General features: G+C 41.6%; 1 protein-coding gene across 2 annotated transcripts; it reads left to right on the top strand.

The window, feature by feature from the left end:
* Positions 1–5193: 5193 nt before the first annotated feature.
* On the top strand, positions 5194–20930 carry gjc2 (gap junction protein gamma 2). 2 transcript variants are annotated; one of them, XM_050074953.1, is made up of 2 exons: positions 5194–5697; positions 18569–20930. In XM_050074953.1, the coding sequence occupies exon 2, from the start codon at positions 18598–18600 to the stop codon at positions 19852–19854; it is 1257 nt and encodes a 418-aa protein (XP_049930910.1). In that variant the 5' UTR covers positions 5194–5697; positions 18569–18597; the 3' UTR covers positions 19855–20930. The 2 variants fall into 2 exon arrangements, with proteins under 2 accessions (XP_049930910.1, XP_049930911.1); XM_050074954.1 differs by lacking the exon at positions 5194–5697 and adding an exon at positions 16136–16188.
* The last annotated feature ends 314 nt before the right edge of the window (positions 20931–21244 follow it).

The following is a 21244-nucleotide window of genomic DNA, read 5'->3' on the forward strand; positions in this document are numbered from 1 at the left end:
GTGTATCACGGCCCTCTCTGGCTCGTATTAGGAAGTTTTTCCAACAAAGGCTGATAGGCTAGTCTCCAGGGAGGGTGGGTGATGGTCACAACCACGCACAGTATGGGTATAAAATATCTGACTGCAAGATTAACAGTGCATCAATCTTCATAAAAAGCTTACACCCTTTTGTGGCGCTAAGCTACGAAGACTAATGCAGANTACACCCTTTTGTGGCGCTAAGCTACGAAGACTAATGCAGACAGGTTTGAAAAAAAAAAATAAAAAATCAACGTCCCTTGTCACAGTCACCACAGTTAAGACACTTAAATTGAGCACCCTGCAGAGAAGCATCACGTCACCCTGTTACCTGCCTTCTTGGACAGCCAGGTAACGATCCTGTTTGTTCTAAGCCTCGTTATTATTTGTGAGATTAAACTATGAAAACATCNAAAGCTTACACCCTTTTGTGGCGCTAAGCTACGAAGACTAATGCAGACAGGTTTGAAAAAAAAAAATAAAAAATCAACATCCCTTGTCACAGTCACCACAGTTAAGACACTTAAATTGAGCACCCTGCAGAGAAGCATCACGTCACCCTGTTACCTGCCTTCTTGGACAGCCAGGTAACGATCCTGTTTGTTCTAAGCCTCGTTATTATTTGTGAGATTAAACTATGAAAACATCTCGATACAGCCAGCCTAACTTAAAAAGGTACTACACCATTAAGTTTAACAACAAGCAAGTTAGTCTGGTGTAAAATCACACCGTCTTCCTCCAACTCTCTGGCTGAGTCCACTTACCCAACTGACGGGTGCGAGCAGAGAAAGACGCCAATTTGTTTTCCCACTTTACAAAAACCAAAACTCAAAGTAATGTTCAGATCTCCCACGCTGCGGCGCCGATAATTCATTTTAATAAGTGCAGTTTGGTGCTGCATGTGCCTTGTGCTGCAGGCATCTGTTCTGTGGGATTTTTTACTGATATTTAAAGCCTATTTAAGGGATAATTTCAAGTATTAGCGCGTAAGGTGAGGTGAGGTGACGTAAACTTTAATGTCCCTGAAGGGCAATTTGAGATACAGTCAGTAGTCATGAGTACAACAAAACACACAACACGTAACACAAAGTATCCAGTATCACACACTGTCAGAATCATGAACATTAATGGTCACTGCAGAGACAAAACCTCCCCCAGATGGAAGCATCCGAAACTCAATATGGAGGGGTTTTTGAGAGTCTGAGACAATCGACTGAGCTTTAGAGCTGACCCTCTCTTCATACAGATGCTGGAGGTTATTAAGAGCAACACCAGTGATCTTACAGCTCAACCTGAACACTTTTTCCAACTTGTTCCTGTTTTTAAGGCTCAGATTTCCAAACCAACAGAAAATGTTAAAAGAAAGACCGTCTAGATAAAAGCAGAATAGAACATTTTCATGATTGTCCTATCTACATCAAAACTCCTCAGCTTAATGAAGTGGCGTTGGCTTGCCTTCTTACAGATGCCGTCAGTGTTCACATCAAAATTCTACTTGTCATCTCAGACAGTGCCCAGATACTTGTACTGCTGCCACTGCTGCCAGTGGCTCCCCCTTAACCAAACAAGGAGCAGGAAGGCAGGCCCTCCTCCGAAAATCAATAAACATCTCAATGGTCTTAGACACATTAATATGGAGAAAAGACTGGTCACACCAATTAACAAATTCATCCAGTTCTGGGCCATGATTTTGTTCTGATCCATGAAGAGGGCTTACAATAACAGAGAAGCATGATTACTCTGACATTCATTTGTGTATAAACAAAATAAAAGAGAATAAAGAACACATCTCTGATACATCCAGTAGGAGATAAAACGGGCACTGGACAGTGTCCTGTTTTCCTGGACCCTCTGAGACCTGTTTGTTAAAAAGTCAACAAGCCAACACACAATGCTAAAGTCCAAATTAAAATGAGATAAAGGTCTGTGAGCTAAAAATGCGGCAAATACGTGACTGTTAAATGAAATCAGAGCAGTTTTCGCTTATAGACAAACTTTACAGTTTACAAATTCTTGGCAGCTGGATTGAATTAAAAAAAACAACAACGTGAATTCAATGTTATTTCTGAACCAACAAGAAATAAAGTATTTAGCTGATGAGATATATAATAAGCCTTGCATTTAAGGCCTGAAGAAAAGAACCATGTTTGTAAGAAGCTGAATTTGGCGTAAATGAACCAAGCTACCCCCTCAAAAGAGACTCTGTTCTTTTCTGCACTCAGTTAACTCCATATTGAAGAACTTTAAGGTAGAAATTATCCTCAGTGTGTCAGAGCAGCTTCTGTACATCCAGAGCTGTTTAAACATCACTGCAGAACACAGTCCCTCATTTATACACAGAAAAACGTGATGACTCAGCAGATATAAAACATGAAAAAAGACAAGTTGATCTACAGGAGAATAAATATTTGAAAGCAGTACAGAATGCCCGAGATGAATAGGGTGTTGTTATATTTCCAAGGTAATGTACATCGTTCCAAACTGCATACCTTTTCTTTGGACTTTAAATTTCGCACAACAGACTGCAACGAATATATGAGCAAGACAGTCAAAGTTCAGGGCACAATGTTATGATGAAGTAGTTATCCAATTGTGTGCACAGTGCATACTTTGTAAGGGCAGCCGCAGTACCTTCTAAAAGTAAAAAGAAAAAGCGTGTGATTCAGACTGCAGCTAAGAGCCTTGGGACGGCCCTCAAGATGGCACACCAGAAGGACTTTTGATTTATGCAAGGATCCAGGAGCGAAGAAACATCAAATAAGAGACTTGGGATGTGCCCACTGTGTAGCAACTGTGACTATCTGTAACAAATGTGCCAATACATCCAATACATGTGGACACATTTTACTAGATAATTACAAATTTTGACCCGCTGTTGGCGCAGAATGAAGTCATGGCATAATTTTTGGCCTCAAAAATAACCTTTGAAAACGGCACAAAAAAAAATCCCATAAATCTTCAACACAGGCACCAAAAGAAGAAGGTTTAAAGGAATGCTTCACCTGCAAAATGACCATTTGTATATAATTACTCACCACATGTTATGTTGAATTAATGAGGAAAACTTTGTGCGCATGTCTCCATGGTGAACACAGAATCCAAAAGGGGAACATTCTTCATGAACTGAAGTGAACAGGGGCGCAGTTAACAACAGTAAAACTGTATCACATCCATCAAAACAACTTTCACACAACAGGTGCAGCACAATCCAAGTCTCATTTATCCAGTCGTATACTCATCACTTCCCAAACACATCCGTTTTTGCTTAAACATTAAAATTTAAAACGTCAGTACGAACAGTCTTATGTGGCCGAGTACCGTGCATGGGTACGTGTGCGCATTTGAATCTGCTCAAACGAAGCTCAAAAGCAAGTGTTTTTTATCATAATGTCAAAATGCATGTGTTGGGAAGTACCGAGCATATGACTGGATTAATAAGGACTGTTTCCACCACAGGAACTTTGGGGTAATTTTACGGGGCGGGGGCCGTTGGTGTGTGTCTCCACCGCAGGAACCACCCCCGAAGGACAGAGTTCTGGAACTTTTACAGGGGCTAAACAAGTCCCTGCCTCTGAGTAGGTACTCAGAACGGCCCCGAGAAACTCCTGGGTGGGGCTTGGGGTTTACTTGGTGCTGATTAGATATACTCAAGGCGGGATGTGACGTTTTGTAAATAACAACATGGTTATTGTAGATTAGCTGGGCTAACCGTTAGCTGTTAGCGGTGTCTGTAAGAACTCAATAAACGGTACGTGAAAAAAATATTTTTTCCAGCGGATATCTTAGTTACAACATGATTGAGCTAGCAAAGCAGTTTTGTGTTGCTATGTGTGGTATTTATTCAGTTTTGGGAAATCACAATGTCTACAAAGCATCAACTGACAGGGACAGCTAACAGCAGCAGCAAAGCTAACATCAGGACGTCATCTGTTAAAAGCCTCCCGTTGTCAGATACGCCATGAAACTACTCCAGTTAGCTCAATCATGTTGTAACTAAGACATCCGCTGGAAAAAATATTTTTTTCACAGACCGTGACCGGAGTTATTACAGACACCGCTAACGGCTAACGGTGTCCCTACGCCCCTACGTCACCCCGGTCAAAATGGTCGCGCAACTATTACGTCACATACAGGAACCTTCCTCCTACTCCGCTCTCTCAGTGGAGACACGGCAGTTGAGAGGGCCCAGCGAGAGGACGCTCCTGTAGTAGTTCCTGCCCCCCAAATAGTACCAGGAACTTATTCAGTGGAAACGGGCCTATAGACTTGAAAAAATTGTTTCTGTTGTTAAACCGGTCCCCAGTGACTTTAATTCATAAGCAATGTAGGCTTTTATTAGATTCACTGTGGAGGCATGCAAAAAAACAAAGTTTGCTCCACGAATTCAAGGTCACACGGTGAGTCAGTACGTTTACATGGACAGTTTAATTCCACTTTCATTCGGAATGAAAGGCCATTCGGAATGAAAGTGGTCATGTAAACGGTCATTCCGATTGAAAATTAAATCCAATTAAAGGAGGTGGTTTATTCCGTTTGTCATTCCGAATGAAAGAATTTTCTTTAAGTTCATTCCGGCATTCCGAATGAAAGAATTTTCTTTAAGTTCATTCCGGTCTTTCTGCGCATGCTCGTTTCCTTGCCCTTCTGGCGCGATGACATATATAGTTCGCATAGCAACGGGCTGAGATAGAGTCGGACTCATTGCACTCACTGGTTTCCATACACCAAAGCACGGTCTTCTATCTCCCTTCTTCGACCTTCTACCTCTCTTCTACTCCTCAACAGACGAAGCATTAGCAGAACAAGGTTGTTGTCGTACTGCTGCTTCAAGAATATAAGCAAAACAAGCCCGAAAAAGGCACTAAGAACGGCGTCGTCAAGCATTTTGTTATCCGGAGCGAGGAATACAGTGTTTTCTTCCGGTAAACGTAAACACATAACATCCGCCCCGCCCCCTATCCAATCAGAAACCTTCCCTGCCCCAAACCTTGCGCAGACCTGAATAAAGGCGATTAAACTGATCATTTGGAATGAATATTTCCCATGAAAACTAAGAAAAGACTTTAATTCCGAATGATTTCATTCAGATTTATTTCATTCTGAATGAGAAGCCATCATGTAACTGCACCCAGTAACTGATATACAAATGGTCATTTTGCAGGTCAGGTGTTTTTTAAATGGAAGATCAAATGTGTAGAACCCCCAGAAATGCATTGAAGGTTGACTAAACCCCTTAAAGAAAAATCATGTCGGAAATAATGTGGAGAGCTGGTGATAACTTTGGTAGTAATATCACATGTCACGCAGGCACACACACACACACACTCACACATAGCTAAATCGGGAGAAGCAAGGTTTTGGAGGTCCAGAGCTACGTCACTGTTAATTTCTGGGTGAATGAATGGGGTTGTAGTAGGAGTCATCCTGAATTAAATACATAAACAGTGAGTGGTCATGGCAATGGAGGCAGACGGGCTTGGGAACAATGGGGCCTTTGGCAGGATGCTGGTATCCTGAGTGTTGTGCCTGTACTTGGTGGTGAGGGGTTTTGAAGAAAAATGACCCATTGTCTCTCTCATCCTGCTTCTGAGCCTGAGCAGTGAAACGATGCCTCTGGATGCCCGCCCAGGATGACCTACCAGAAAGCCAGAATAAGCGCCTGCTTATCCACATGGACAGGTAGGTACAGACTTTAATATTCTTTTTTTCCCCTTTGGTGCTGTGGATTATGCTGTTCATAGTATGAAGATGTTGTTTTTATATACATGAACAACGGCTTTGGTTTTTGCCACCATTTAAATTCAACTGGAGAAATAGAAGTTCATGTAATTTGAAGTGGCAGAAAATAAGTAGATTGCTTATCACATTTTTCTATTCAATCTTAAGAGAGTCCAAGTGGAGCTTAACACCGTGCTGAGAGGTTTAGTTTTAAATGCAGCCGACCATTATGTCACACTGTGTTGTCGTCTCACGTGGTGTTGCTGTTTTGTGTTTTATCCTTGAAAACCCAACTGACTTTATTATGTGTTGTTTCATTCACAAATTGGACACAGGACGTTACTATCTTGCCACAGACGCTTAAATTGAAATCTGGTTGTTATAAGTTATTGCCTGATATCCTGTAAATTTAAATGGCACTGTTTGTATACAGCAAAATAAAACGAAATCATAGTAAGTAGAAGTTTTAAAAAAAGAAGAAGCTATTTCAGTGATACAGGGTGCAAGCAGTTTAACAGGAAAGCAGTTGTCAGCCCAAAACAATAGATCCACAGCACATAAAACAGTCCTTCCTGTTTTGGAGCCTCCACATTGAACTGTTGTAGGATTTTACATACCTCAGCTGGGTAGATGCATTGAATGCCTTAAAATACTCTAAATAATTCAGCCGTCATGTTTATCTAATCGGGAAGATCTGACACCATTTTTTTACAATGTTTTTCATGTAATGTTACTCAGTGTTAACCGGGTCATTGCTCCTAAAATCAGTAATCTTATCCTGGTGTCTGGTCAGTGATAACAGACAGGTCATTGACATCAAAGTGACTTTGAAAGTCAAACAAATTTGTCAGATGTTCACAGAAGTCTGGGTTATAGGTTTTCTTATTTGCTTTGAACAAAACAGTTCATACACAGGCCTTGACTGGAAGTCGCTGGTCAAAATGACATTATTTGCAAATGCTCCAACATGATAAAACATTACAAACATTAGCAAATATTTCCATCAGTCAATACAGCTTGTGGTCAGATTAATATATTCCTACTAAACTAAATACAGCTCTGAACAGCCAGTTCAACCTTGATTTGTGTTATATGCCTGTGCTATTAGTTGGTACTTTACAGAGTAATGCTATGTGCCAAAAACGACAAGCATGAGTTGTATTCTTGTCTCCAGATGATGATTTTACTAGAGTTGATCCTGCTGCACTCTGCACCTGCACTTTTGACCCTTTTTTGAGATGCCCTGTTAAAATACTGTAAAAAAGACATTTTCTAAAACAGTTTTCTTCATTTATTCTATTACATTAATTATTCATTTTTAGGTGCCTTTGGTCTCTTTTATCCATGCTTGCAAACAGCCACAGAGAGGTGACATCTTTTATATATGGATCAGGACTGACTGCTGATTGAAGAACTGTGCAAAGGAATTTCACACAGGTGCATTAGAGTATTATAATTATGCAGTAATTGCTATCAGCTGTGAATAGATGTGTGAAACCAATCAAAAAATATTGCAAGAAAAGATCTCTGCTGTGCTGAGGAGGTGATAATAAAGATCAAGTGGAGCCCTGTCTCTTTTGTGCAAGCATTTGAGAAAAACTGTGAGTACATGATTACCATCTGGTGGATAAAAATGTCCACTGACAGAAGTAGAGAAAAATACATAAGCTACATACTAATGTGGGCTTTCAATGCAAACATACATTTAACCTTACTGAACACAGCTTTTTATTATTCCTGAAACTAGGGCCCTCCACACACAAAAACGAAAACATACACAAAATACAAATTATCTTACATCTGCAAAATCAAACACTCCATTCAACCACACTTAATATTGTATTCATGCATTACAGCTTTATACACAAGCACCAAATAAACAGCTCTTTCCACTTGCCACCTGCACACTGATGTGCTAAGTATAAAACACCAATATCCAGAGTCTGGGTGCAGGTGATTGGTAATTGAGTGTGGTATTTATAGCAGTGTTTAGCAAAAAACATAACACATGCTTTCAATTTTGAATGATGTGTCTAACGTAGATAACAATATGTAGTTATTTGCAAAAAGTTTAGAATTTTTAATTTTAGTGTTGAGACAATGTGCTTATGGCTTGGCATACCTGATCAATAAATAGGCCATGTGATTTTCAATAACTGTGCTGCAAGTGCCAGTTTTTGTGTCTTGGCAATTGCAAAAAACAAAACAAAAAAAAAAGCAATATATATTCAATAGCAGTTTAATTCTATTTAGTGAATGTAGAAAATATTCCCTCTACACATTAGCAAGTAAATCTTGCAGGTTGATGTTTAGCCCAGTCTGTTACGTCTGTTAGCCAGTGCCTTTTGCTCAGCAGATTGTCTTGTCTTATCACTGGCATAATAGCTGAGCTTTAAATGTCACATGTTCACTAGTACATTATACAGTGCACATATACAGTTGTGATCTTATGTTGCATAAGTGAACACCAAAGAAAGAGGGTGTATCGCTGTTAACAGTGTAATCCTGCAGCATTGCTACCAGGAATTCACTGAGTTGGAGAAGGGCGACTGCACCAAGGCATCTGGAAGGAGGGAGCTGCAGTAAACATATCCCTGGTAGTCCAAATGACCCTGACTAGGTCTGCTGCTCCTTTGGGCTTGCCCCAGATCAGCCCATGACATGGCCAGTTAAGACAAGATAATGTCAAAGATTAAGGCCCTGCAGCTCTGCAAGCAAAGCGCTGTTATTTTGTTTATTTGGTTGGGTAGTTGTGTGTTGGATTTTACTGCCCTGATGAAAAGCTCATCAGCAAGTGTAAAAATAATAACGGGGAATAATACAGTTAAGAAATATGTTCACCTTGTGAGCTGAATCCTCTTTTATTGATCCATCTGTTCAATTCTAATATATTGTGACTTGTCAAATACACAGCCCTAGTTTTGAATATACATCATCAACAATGCATATTATCATATTTTTTTCTATTTTCAATGTTTGTATTCAATGTTTTCAATGAGCTGTCAAGATCAAATCTAAATTACTCTGCTCTGCTCATGATCTACTTTAATAATATAGGGCGTGTAAACCAGTGGCGCCCCAAGGGGGGGTCGCTGGGTGCCATAGCCCCCCTGATACAATTACTGTAGCTCACTTTTTGAGCTTGCGCAAAGATGTTATCTAACTAGACAACCTACAGCATCTATTGGTACCAACCAGGTCGGCCTGGCTTGTCAGCAAGGGGGCTAAATAACGCACCAAAGTCAGACTAAATTTTAAAGAGGGAACTCCTGGAATGGCCACTTTAAGAGGTGTCCCTCGAACTCCCACCTTAAAGCCCCATTTCCATCAAACACTTTCGGTATGGTACCTTTGGAACCAAAAGTAACCCTGAAGACATGGTGCCTAGACCCTAGGTCTGCTCAGCGTTTCCACCTGAAACAGTACTCTTAAATGTAGGCTCTGTCCAGCACTCACTGTATTTCTTCTTAATAGATAGAAGTCTGCACCTCGTCGAGGCTGCATGCCAGCATTTTCTGAACAAAATAGAACAGGCTGCAGTGAGAGTCTCTCTCCATTGGATATTTACTAACAGCAGGTTTGTGCATTTAGGAACAACGCTCCACAACCCCCTTTGTTTTCTCCAAGTGAGGTTTAGAACATATGCAGTTCACATTATCTGGTTAAAATCAATATATATTTTTAAACACTTGAAGATCCACTCATTACTAAAAGTGTTTGTCATCCAAGAGACAATAAAGTAATGGTCAAAGTTGTCACAGTGAAATTTAAGGTGTGCTGATGGATTCACGTCATCAACTCAATCATTAAGTAACATTACCGGCAGTCGGCCTGGTGAATTATTTTTCTCTGCCTACAGCTACTGCAAGAGGCAGCAAAACATCCTTTCATTTTATAGTTACGGTCTACTAATATATGTAAAACTCTCAAAACCAGCCACAACTCAGCCCTGAGCAGAGTGACCGTCCTCTACTGACCAATCAGACTGCAGTGTTCACAGCTCCACCTTTTAGTACCAGATCTGTGTGCTAGGTACCCCAACAGAGGGGGGACCAAACATGGGGACGGTACGGAGCGGTTCCATTGGTACCATCCACAACTTTTCACTGTGGAAACAGAGAAAAAGTGTATCAAACTACTAGCCTGAGTGTCAGACTGAAGCTCCCAGAACCTTCAGTCTGACATCGCCTCCATTGAAGGCGATTTACAAGGGGGAGGGAATTTGATTTTTCCCTAATCAATCAGTAGAGCTCAACGACTCACCCAGAATCTGACATCATTAGTATCCATGCCTCGGGGGTGCCGAAAACAAGCGAGCATTGCCCGTTTAAAATGTCTCCGTCGTCATGCACGCCCAGCTGCATCGCCATTAAATCCAGTTTAGCAGCTTCCTTAATTTGGTCCTCCATTAACGCGAGTAATGGCGAAATACCTCGATAGCATCGTTAATGTGGTCTGTAGGATCTGTAGCGGTCGCCATTGTTGCTATCCTCACCAGTTACCCACCGGCGCACAGCTTGACATCAGCGTGGTGCTGATTGGCTAATCGCTAGACCCGCCCCCACCCCCACCCCCGGCTTTCATTGGTCCTTCCATCGTTTGGACGAGATAAATCACAAATTCATTGCAGTATGCCAGACCAGAGATGCAAGCCTACTCAGTTGAGTGGGCGGGGTCTATGGTCTGGAACCAGGCTACCAAACTACATACTGATCGGTGGAAACAGGGCTTTTGGTATCTATATGAAAATGTTCTTTACAGTTAATGTACTCTTTCAAATTAAAACTATTTATTGGCCTTTTTAAGGAAAAGGATAACCAGCATATTTGAAGAGCAATGAATCACTTAACATGGAAAGATACATAAGACATTAATGCAAGATTGTTGTGGAGCTCAAAATGTAAACTCTACCGATATAAGTCCACGTACAACAGATAATTAGTGATATTTACTGTGAAATAAGAGACCTAAGTATATCAGTACGCGATTCCATAACTCTCATATTGACATCGTTTCAGAGTAGCGTACTTCAACAGCATAAGCTAAGTCCTAAAATTCTGTTATACAGTAGCTTTTGGTTTTGGTGTGCAACCCCCAAATTTTCAGTGGCCCCATCTGGCCACCCCAAACATTATCATCATTTAGACACTGGCTCCATTTAATCCCTGTGTTTCAGCTGAGCTACAGTTTGCTGATAGCTTGCAATCAAGATAACCAAACATGGCCCCACTGTATCATGTGGACACTGGTTTGCACACTTTTTCAGTGTTGTGCTGTGAAAAATAAAACTGGCACACTGATAAATAGCTGATAAAAACATAAATGAGACATGATTTTTGAGCTCTTGATGCCAAGTCTTTCAGTTAGCCTGATACGTCACATAAAGCAGCACTTTTGTGTATATTTAGAGTTTTTATTGGCAAATCTTTACCACCAGTATAACTGGAATCAGGGCAGTAAAATCAATGTAACCTCCGTCTGAGACAGGAAACAGACATATTCCAATGGAACATAATCTGCATTTAAGACTATTAAAATATTGATGTATATCCTCATTTTCTCCGGAGCTTTAAATAACTTGACATGCATTTTAATACATCCAAGATGTATAGTATGTAATTAAGATTTGGGCTCCACCTGTAAATATTTTGTGATGGAATACCTGACACTTGTTTTTACTCTCGTTACACATTTAAAGCATAATAACCAAATAAGTTGTTTGTGTGTTTAATTGTACAGTGGTGTCATGGCTCCTTTTCAATACAAGTTGCTTTGCTTATATGTGGGAGACACAGAGCCCTGGCTGAGGGAAGTTGTTGGCATCCACCTCAAGGCTCTTCATCTCAGTCGCTTCAGTGGACTCCAGCCTTAGTAAAACTGGCACGGGACGCACTCACCCCGGGGGTAGGATAGGCTCGGCTGAGAAACTGGGAGAAAAATGAACAAATGAGATGGGACTGCCACCACTCTCAGGCTGCCTATGGGATACCCCTCCGCAGCCTGGTAAGAGCAGTTTAATGATAGTGGTAGGAGAGATGGGAGAGAGGAGGAGTCCGAACACCAAGTTGCATGTTTTTGCTCTGGTGTCTTGTGTCACTCTTTTCTCCGAGGGGGGGGCACATCCAAGTCACATGGTGGAGCTTGATCTGTTACATAAACACAGACCTCCACAGCCCCCAGTCTGCTCGCATCAACTTTGTTCAGTAAATACAAGTGGATAAAACTCTTGTGATGACATTGGTGGCGGCCAAGGAGAGTTGTCGAGATGTTCACTCCTCCACGTTGCATCACTTCAACACTCGGCTACGCTGCAAACCCTCACAGCTCCCAGTGACCTCTTAAAGGTGAAACTGTCTGGGAAAACAAAATCATTCTCTTAAAGTATGACTGTGATTTAGATTATACATTAAAAAAACTGCAAAGAAATACGAAATGATTCATACACAAGTGCACCAGAGCAGTTATGATGATTGTTTGACATCATAATTGTCTTGAAATGAAGTTTGTCTTTGTGTTGATTTGTCAGCTGTCATTTTTTGAACAGATGTGACCACAACTGAAAAAAACCTGCTCTGTTTTACATTTAACACTAAATATAACCGTGACCTCATGAATATTAAACATTCTCGTTTGGCTGTCACATGATGCCAGTCCTTGTGACAGGAGCAATGTCAAGCAATGTCTTACAGGGGAATACAGTAACATTTTCCTGGCTCTGGGCAGTCCAATCAATATTTATCAACATGAACTACAGTTTCCCAAAGCTAGAACAGCCTGAATTGTCCGAGGACACAGGGACAACACATACAAAACCAGACGGTCATTGGTTTGACTGTATGCATTTGTGCACTTTTGTTTTTGCTTAAAATAACTGAGACAATTCAAATGTTTTAATGCAGTTTCAAAGACAAATTAATTGTGGGAAAAAATCAGTGACATTAACATTAACAGGATAGACTGTAATGCATCAGAAAAAACAAAATTAAAAAGAAAATAGGGGTTATTTTATCTTCATATTAGGTTTCATTCTTTAAAACCATAAGTTCTAAAGATGGATAACTAGATTTATCATCAAATATCACTTAAACCAGTGAGCTAATATATATGTACATAGCATAGCTGCACCTCAGTGAGTGTTAATTATAAATCCCAGTGAGAGCTACCAACTGTTGAGACACATAAACACTAATTGAGTTTTAGCTGAATGTTCATTTAACGAGCCTCTTTGGACCATCTGTGTCTTTTTGATGATGGGAAGATTTTGGGTGGAGAGGAATGCACTGCAACTTGAAAACACGTGCTTATCCGTCCCTTAGGGATAGCACATGTCCAAACCCCAAATGCTCTAGTCATTCCAGCAGCATCCCCTGTCTTCTTTTCTTCAGCGCCGCACCAGGGGCGCTCGCTATGCCACATCTCCTCAGTCAGTAGGAGAGGGGAGCCCTGAGGGTGGGGCCTCAGGAGGATGGGTCCTGCAGGGCCCAGATGGCTGGCTCTCAGAGATTTCTTTCAACCACAAACTGCTCAAACAGAAAGAGATCTAAATGCAAAGACTTCTCATGTGCTTGTTCTATCTAATTCTTAGCTGCAGTTGCTTTTCTCTTTAAAGGCTCAGTGTGTAGGATTTAGGGGCATCTACTGGAATGGCATGAAATCTTCATAACTATGTTTTCATTGGTTTGTAATCACCTGAAAATAAGAATCATTGTGTTTCTGTTACGTTAGAATGAGTCGTTTATATCTACATCACGACCCCAGGAAGTGTGCGGGCTTTGAAGCTCATTTTCATAGTGGCCAAACAGAGTCATTACATCCCTCACTTCATGCTCTGTGGCCCAAAAAGACTTTTTTGTATCTACTTACATGACAAGAGAAACATCCGTAAATCAGTGGATACATTTTTTTTGAGTCTCACAACCCCGCAAAATGACTTTAACTATCAGAGTTTGATCCATTCGGTCCAATAACATTTGGAAGGTCCAGAAGAGCCACATGATTTAATCATTTTATCTCCAATCAAGTTAGCAGAGTGCTAACCTGGAAGTAGCCAGCTAGGCTGGTGGAAGTCTCTGGTACGCCTGTACTATGGGCCAAACAGTGCAGAAGCTGTGCCGATCATCAGGGTAATTATTATACCCGACAGTTGAACTTTTGTGGCTCTTTCACAGGAATGAACGAGAGTCTTCCTCCAATGCTGTATAGTTCTCTTTATACATCCATGATCTACTTATGGAGCGGGTCCTCTTCCACAGAGTCTGCCATGTTGTTTCCGCAGTAGCCCAGAACAGAACAACCAAACACTGGCTGTAGATAGGGCCATTACAGTTTTCGCATCAGCCTCTGTAGTTGTCCTACGTGCAAACTGCAGCCTCACCGCCAGAAACCACTACGGGTGCTTTCAGACCTAGAGTTGTCTTGCTTTGGTATGAATCAGGGGCTAATTTTATTGCATAGTTGTATAATTGCCTAGAGTTGGTTCGTGTTCTCACGGCAGCATTTACAAGCGGACCAGATAAAAGGACTGTAACATGCTCATGTTTAACCCAAACAATGTGTCATGTGACTGCAGTTGGTTCGGATCCACGTCGGAACACCTTCTCACCACAAACCAACCGCACCAGAGTTAATTTGTAACCGGACTGAGACCACCTCTTCAAGAAGGTCTCTGTCGAGTTGTTTTGGTGCACACCTGAGTGTGATTGCTGTGTTCACACCTGCCCAAATGAACTGCACTGAGGAGGCAAACGAACTTGAGTTTGTTTGAACTGAACCAAACAGGACAGGTGTGAAAGCACCCTAATACACACTGAACCTTTAACGAAAGACAGTCTAATATCCTTACAATATATTGAGACACAGGAAATCAAGAATTTTTCATCATCATTTTAGGAACTGAGTTGAAAGTGTGATTTGATTGATGGTGGCCTCACTGATGTTGTTGAACGTTATTCTTGGCTTTATGGCTGTATACAGGTCATAATTAAGGGTTATTGAGGGCCTTGTGGAAATAACATTATAATAATATGGTCACTGTGACAATGACCAGACACATTTCATTAACGCAAGCCAGACACTACCCCGTTTATCTGTCCTCGATTAAAAGTAGTTGACTTTAGATCCCTTCCCAAACTTGACAGCCAGGTCTGGCACATACAATAAAGAGACGGAGGAATTCCTTTCCGATTTTAATCTTGTATGAATCACCTCCACGTCTGTACTTTGTCGTGTTATTTCAGTCTATTAAAAAATGTAAAGAAGTGTGTGTGAGAGAGAGACAGACAGAGAGAGAAAGAGACTTCTGTCCACACACAGCCTCTCTTGCCGTCATGTGAAAAAAAATCCATCTCATGCGTCAAGTAACATCGTGTGCTACTGCGCTCCGCAGGCCGAGGTGAAAGCTTGAAAGTATAAACATCAAGTCGGAAAAGACGTGTAACAGGAGTGCAGAGTGCGACCTGTCCACTGCTCTGTTATCTGGCCATCTGCCTGGACGAAGGATCTAAATATTATGACACTTGATATGACTGAGCATACCTGCTGGTTACATTCTAGCGGATCTGCACTGAGGCAAGGTGGCTTATGTCTCAGTGACACTTTTGTCCTCAAACTCCCTGTCTTTGTCTACCCAAAGTTGTTTTTTCATAGCTGTCACCCACAGTAAACTCTTATGTAATTTACCGATAATATAGAGGTTGCAAATCTGCATTATACTGTGGTGGTTGTTGTGTGTGAGACACATGAGAGGAAGAGGGAGGAAGAGGAGTGGATGTTAAACAACCTTTGTGTTTTTATGTATGTGTGTGAAGTGTGCCAGAAGTCGAAACATCACCAGTGAGCTACTGTTGTCTGTGTATGAATGATTGGCGGGCATGTAAACCTGCAAGACGCTGACATACATAGATGGATGAGACGTAAAGACAGAGAGGGTGAGAAAGACAGAGTAAGAGAAGCAGAGAGAGAGAGAAAGACCTTCATCATCTGTGTTACAAATGTTGCACATGAGCGTTGGGGGGAGGTTGACCGTGTTGCGATTAACACGCTCCCTCAGCTGGGTGTTCATTTCAATCTGCAGTACGATATCCTCAAGTCTGAACCCTCGGATGAGGGTCACTTGCCAGAGGAGGATTTTTTTCTGCCTCTCTGTTTTTTATGCTTCCTTCTTGGGCAGAAGGCTGGTGTAATAGAAACCAGACACAAGCCAGAATGTGAGGCATTCACAGCGGCGAGACCTCACTTCTTCACAGAGTGGGAAAACGGAATAAATAGAAGGTCTAGTCTGACCACTCCAGGCGTTGTTTTTGTCGTTTTTGCCAGTCTGTGAGTTATCAACAAGGCAGAAAAGGCCAGGACATTAGGATGAAAGTGGTATTCCGTGGCTCAGACTGTGCAGGGGATATCTAAAGAGGGCACAGCAGACCTTCAGGATGGGAAATGCATGTGCAACTTTTCCAGGTGGGTTTTTCGGTGATTGACTTTCCTCCTTTCCCGTGTGATGGTTTCTGTTTAATTATCCTGCACTGTAAATACACATGTTGCAGTAAAAATGTGGACTGTTTGTGAGGTCCTGTGTCTGGAATGACCCTGCTGAGGGACCAGTGCATGCCTTTGCGGTAGTCTTTAAATATGAATATTCTGCAACAGATGATTTTACAAAAAGCTTCTATGTATGTTCTATGTAAAATATATCGGGCCTGCATCTGCATTTATGATAAAATACCTGCTCCTTTGACTGAAAAATACATCTTAACCACACAGTATGTTCTTACCTAAATAATTTATCAAACCTTTATTTAAAAAGTGACTCTATTTTGTGTTATTTAAATATGAGTGAATATGTTTAAATATTATCTGTAACTACAATACCTCTGTAGCTTATATTGTAAGATAAACTGTATTTCTGAAACATTTAAATCCTAAAAAATATGTTTTCCCTATTCTAAAATTACAACTTGGAGTATGTGCCTTGTGTATCTTACCACACACGTAATGAGCAAAAATTCGTGATCCCAAACATAATCTTTGTTGCATTTACATAGCTGCTTTATCTTCAGTAACACATAATCTTTATTTATTAAACAGGCGAGTCCCACTTAGATTAGTAATCTCTTTTTAGGAGAGACCTTGTAAACTGGCAGGAGCACTGAAAATGAATCACCGACAAGGCAGCAAGTGATCAACATAACAAGCTGTGAAACACTTTGCAAAACACATCAACAGCAGGCGAATATCTCAGGATCACTTCAGTGTTGGGGTATGATGTTGATGCCACAGCATGATACACAACACATTTGTACAAACTTAGAAGTCCTCAGTGCAGCGGCCCTCCTGTCATGCCATCCTGGGGCAGACATGACTCGCCCACCATAGGTGCCATCTGTCTCCATGTGGCTGTACCCCTCCCCAGCGTCAGCAGTGCTGGATCTGGAGGGGAGGCCTCGTGGCAGATTAACAAGCCTCTCCTGTTCACTCAGATGGCAGGGGAGATGGCGCATCCCACGCCAGGGAACACAGTGCCGCAGTCATGAGATCAACATGAACTCTGCAGATCTGCCCCATGAATGAAGGGACAGAAGCACTACTCCGTCTCCTCATCGCAGATTCATTCACCTCACAGAGTCAGAGGATGACACTGTGAGGTTTCATGTCATCTGTTATACTGTGTGTGTGTCTCTTCGTGTTGAAACCGTGACTACAGCATGTTTCTGGAGTGGCTCTCTGAGTGGAGCACACTCTTTACCAGAAGGAGCTTTTCTTATATTCAGAGCTCTGTCGGTCTCATTTTGTGTTTTCAGTCTGTCAAGCTCTTATAGTGTTAAACATTTTCTTTGGAAAACACAATAATCAAAGTGGTTGTTGTGCTGGCGGGTGTGTTTCTGATTAAGTGTTTTTCTCTTTCAGTATAATTTTCCCTTTTCTTTATCTGCCATTTCAACCCTTTCATAAACTTGAATCATACATTTTAATTTGTTTGAAATGGATACTGGAAAAACTGCATGGTGTGTGTTCAGATAGGGTGACTGAATGACATCACCCTTCTCACTGACATGAAACAACAAAAGCCATTGTCTTGTGTTTGGCTGTGCAATCAAATGAAAATGAATGTCTCCTCTACATCAAGAGGTCTCACTGTGCGGATAACAACAGCTGATGTTTGACACATTTGCAAAGTCCACAACTCCTAATTATATTGTCTGTCCACACCGGATTATGGCTGCAAGAATATAGTTACATCTTCTCAGTTTGCTGCTGTTATTAATATTCTGTGATAGTGTATTGAATATCTTTGGGTTTAGGGAGTGGTGGTCAAATAAATTACGACATTTCAGGATGTCACTTTGGTCTGTGGGACATTTTATAGATGGAAAAAATAATTGGCAGAGTAATCAATGATGAAAGCAGTCTGGGTTTGCTTTGGTTAGACACAAACAGCACGGGCATTTGATACAAGGAATAAAACTGTTTAAAGAATATACAGCTACAACATAATACTACTAGTTATGGTATGCAGGAAGGCCAAACATTTAATTGCAGATGCCTCACATCCATTACACTCCTGTCTGGGCATCGGTTTAGGGTCCCAAGAACCAGTCAGAACATATGTAAGAGGTCCTTTATTCCCAATGCCATACAGGCAGTGAACACAGAATGACTGTTTTCATAAGATGTGCTCTATGTGATCTATCTGTTTACAACAAGCTGTGATTTTGAGTACAAAATTACAATTCAGTAAATCATTGAATTCATCTGCAACTCATAGGTTTCACAAGTTCAGATTACTTCCTCAATAAATCCCTTCTTGGATCTTAATCACTTTTTTATTCTCTCTTTCCAGATTCTAGTTGAAAAGCTTGTTAGAGCAACATGAGCTGGAGCTTTCTCACTCGTCTCCTGGAAGAGATCCACAACCACTCCACCTTCGTGGGGAAAGTGTGGCTGACTGTGCTCATCATTTTCCGCATTGTGCTCACAGCGGTCGGAGGCGAGTCCATCTACTCGGACGAGCAGACCAAGTTCACCTGCAACACCAAGCAGCCAGGCTGCGACAATGTATGCTACGATGCCTTTGCCCCTCTCTCGCACGTCCGCTTCTGGGTCTTCCAGATCATCATGATCTCCACCCCCTCTATCATGTACATGGGTTACGCCATCCACAAGATAGCCCGAACTACAGAGGAGGATCGCAGGAAGCACCACAGGCTCCGCAAAAAGCCTCCTCCTCACACCAGGTGGAGAGAAAGCCACCATCTGGAGGATGTGTTAGAGGAGGAGGAAGATGACGATGCTGAGCCCATGATCTACGAGGATGCACTGGAGGTGCAGGAGGCCAAGCCCGAACCAATGAGCAGCACTACCAAAGACCCACCGAAACACGATGGCCGCCGAAGAATTATGCAAGAAGGCCTGATGAGAATCTATGTTCTTCAGCTCATGTCGCGAGCTATTTTTGAAATTGCCTTCCTTGCAGGACAGTATCTCCTCTATGGTTTTCAAGTTAGTCCTTCATATGTATGCAACAGGGTCCCCTGTCCACACCGAGTGGACTGTTTCATCTCCAGGCCCACAGAGAAAACAATCTTCCTCCTCATCATGTATGTGGTAAGCTGTCTCTGTCTAGTGCTAAACGTGTGCGAGATGCTGCACTTGGGAATTGGCACTTTTCGGGACACCCTTCGCATGAAGAGGAACCGGGGCCGACGGACGTCCTACGGCTGCCCGTTTTCTCGAAACATCCCAGCCTCCCCTCCGGGGTACAACCTTGTGATGAAGACAGACAAACCTAGCAGGATCCCCAACAGCCTCATCACCCACGAGCAGAACATGGCCAATGTTGCTCAGGAGCAGCAGTGCACCAGCCCGGACGAGAACATTCCTTCTGATTTGGCAAGCCTACACCGGCACCTCCGGGTCGCCCAGGAACAGCTCGATATGGCCTTTCAAACGTATCAAACCAAAAACAACCAGCAAACCTCCAGAACCAGTAGTCCTGTGTCTGGGGGGACCATGGCGGAGCAAAATCGAGTCAATACAGTCCAGGAGAAACAAGGAGCACGGCCGAAGTCAGCCACAGAGAAGGCTGCGACCATTGTAAAAAACGGAAAGACCTCTGTCTGGATCTAGAGATAAATCTAATTTAGTAAATTAACAGTTTAAACTTTTACGACTCCAGGACTGCACTGTGGCACAGCTGGAGGATGTGTGTGTGTGTCTGTGTGTGTGTGAGAGAGAGTGAGAGGGAGAGAGATGTGACTTTGGACAATAACAGTTGAGAATTTCAATCACTCTAGCTGACGTACAGTACACAATTTTGGGGAATTAAAAAAACACATGAAGAAATGATCAAATCTAGTATCACAAATCTTGTTTGTTACTGTAGTGTGTCATTTTGTGCTCGCCATAGCTTCTGGACATGGTTAACATGTGCTTACTTACTTAAACATCTCTAATTCCAGCTAAAATGTCAGAGTATAAACAGACTGCTTGGAGCTATTTATCTGATCTACCCTTGACTGCCGCTGAACTGGATTAATCTGAAGAAATCTAACTTTGTGTGTGATTGTACCCTCAATCCAAATTCAGAAACGCAGTGAAAAACACTGTACAAATGCACAATGACTCACTTCTGAAGAATGATGGTTATTGTTGGAAAGATGCATGTTTAATATTTGGGGAAGTGTTTTTGGATGTAGTATGGATGAGTGTTGCTGGAAGCAGATTAAATGTGAAATATTTTGATAAAGATAATGAAACAGGGCTGTGTCTCTGTAGGCTCCTCTGGTAAACATCTGCTCAGTGGGATGATCTTCAGTCACTGCGTGCAAAGCCTTTATCTATTCTATATTTTCCAAAGCCTTGCAGTGTCACGTTTGAAGGTGAAGAGGTAAGTGAATAGAAAATATTTTCTAAACTGATTTTCTGCAATCCGAAGCAGATGATGCATGCTTTTCAACTGGGAACATACAGTATACACATAGGCTACAGTAGAAACCCCGTCCTTAGCTATTCAATTAGCTCTACATTTATCTTATGTTTAGGCATGTTAGGTCTCAAAGATGACCGTTTCAGTTTTTCTGTCATTGAAGCAGTATGTTTCTAAAAATTGGTTTCTGAGTAATATTTAATCCTGCCTTCACTGTTGTCATATTTCAAAGTGCCTCAAACTTTTAAAGACTGTTCTCGTATTTTATTCATGAAAAAATAAACTTGTTTGAAACCTCTGATTTCTTGCTTTATGATACACCTCTCTTCTTCATCGCACTGATGGCAGTGGTTTGTTTTTGAGTCAGAAGTTAGAAGCTTGCATTACGTTTTATTTTTACAAGTATGTTTCATGGCAGGAAAGTCTCATGTTGTAACAAGAAAATATCCAATCAAAGCCTAAACTAAAGATGTAGCAAAATGCTCATTCACTGTTGTTTGAGCTGCAATCTCAGAACCCAGTGGCTATTGTCTGATGACAGTAAACCCGCGGATAGAGAGCGCCAGGGACAATGTTTTTTGTAGGTCAACG

The sequence above is a fragment of the Epinephelus moara genome, chromosome 21 (genome assembly GCF_006386435.1).
Source record: "Epinephelus moara isolate mb chromosome 21, YSFRI_EMoa_1.0, whole genome shotgun sequence".
Taxonomy (NCBI): domain Eukaryota; kingdom Metazoa; phylum Chordata; class Actinopteri; order Perciformes; family Serranidae; genus Epinephelus; species Epinephelus moara.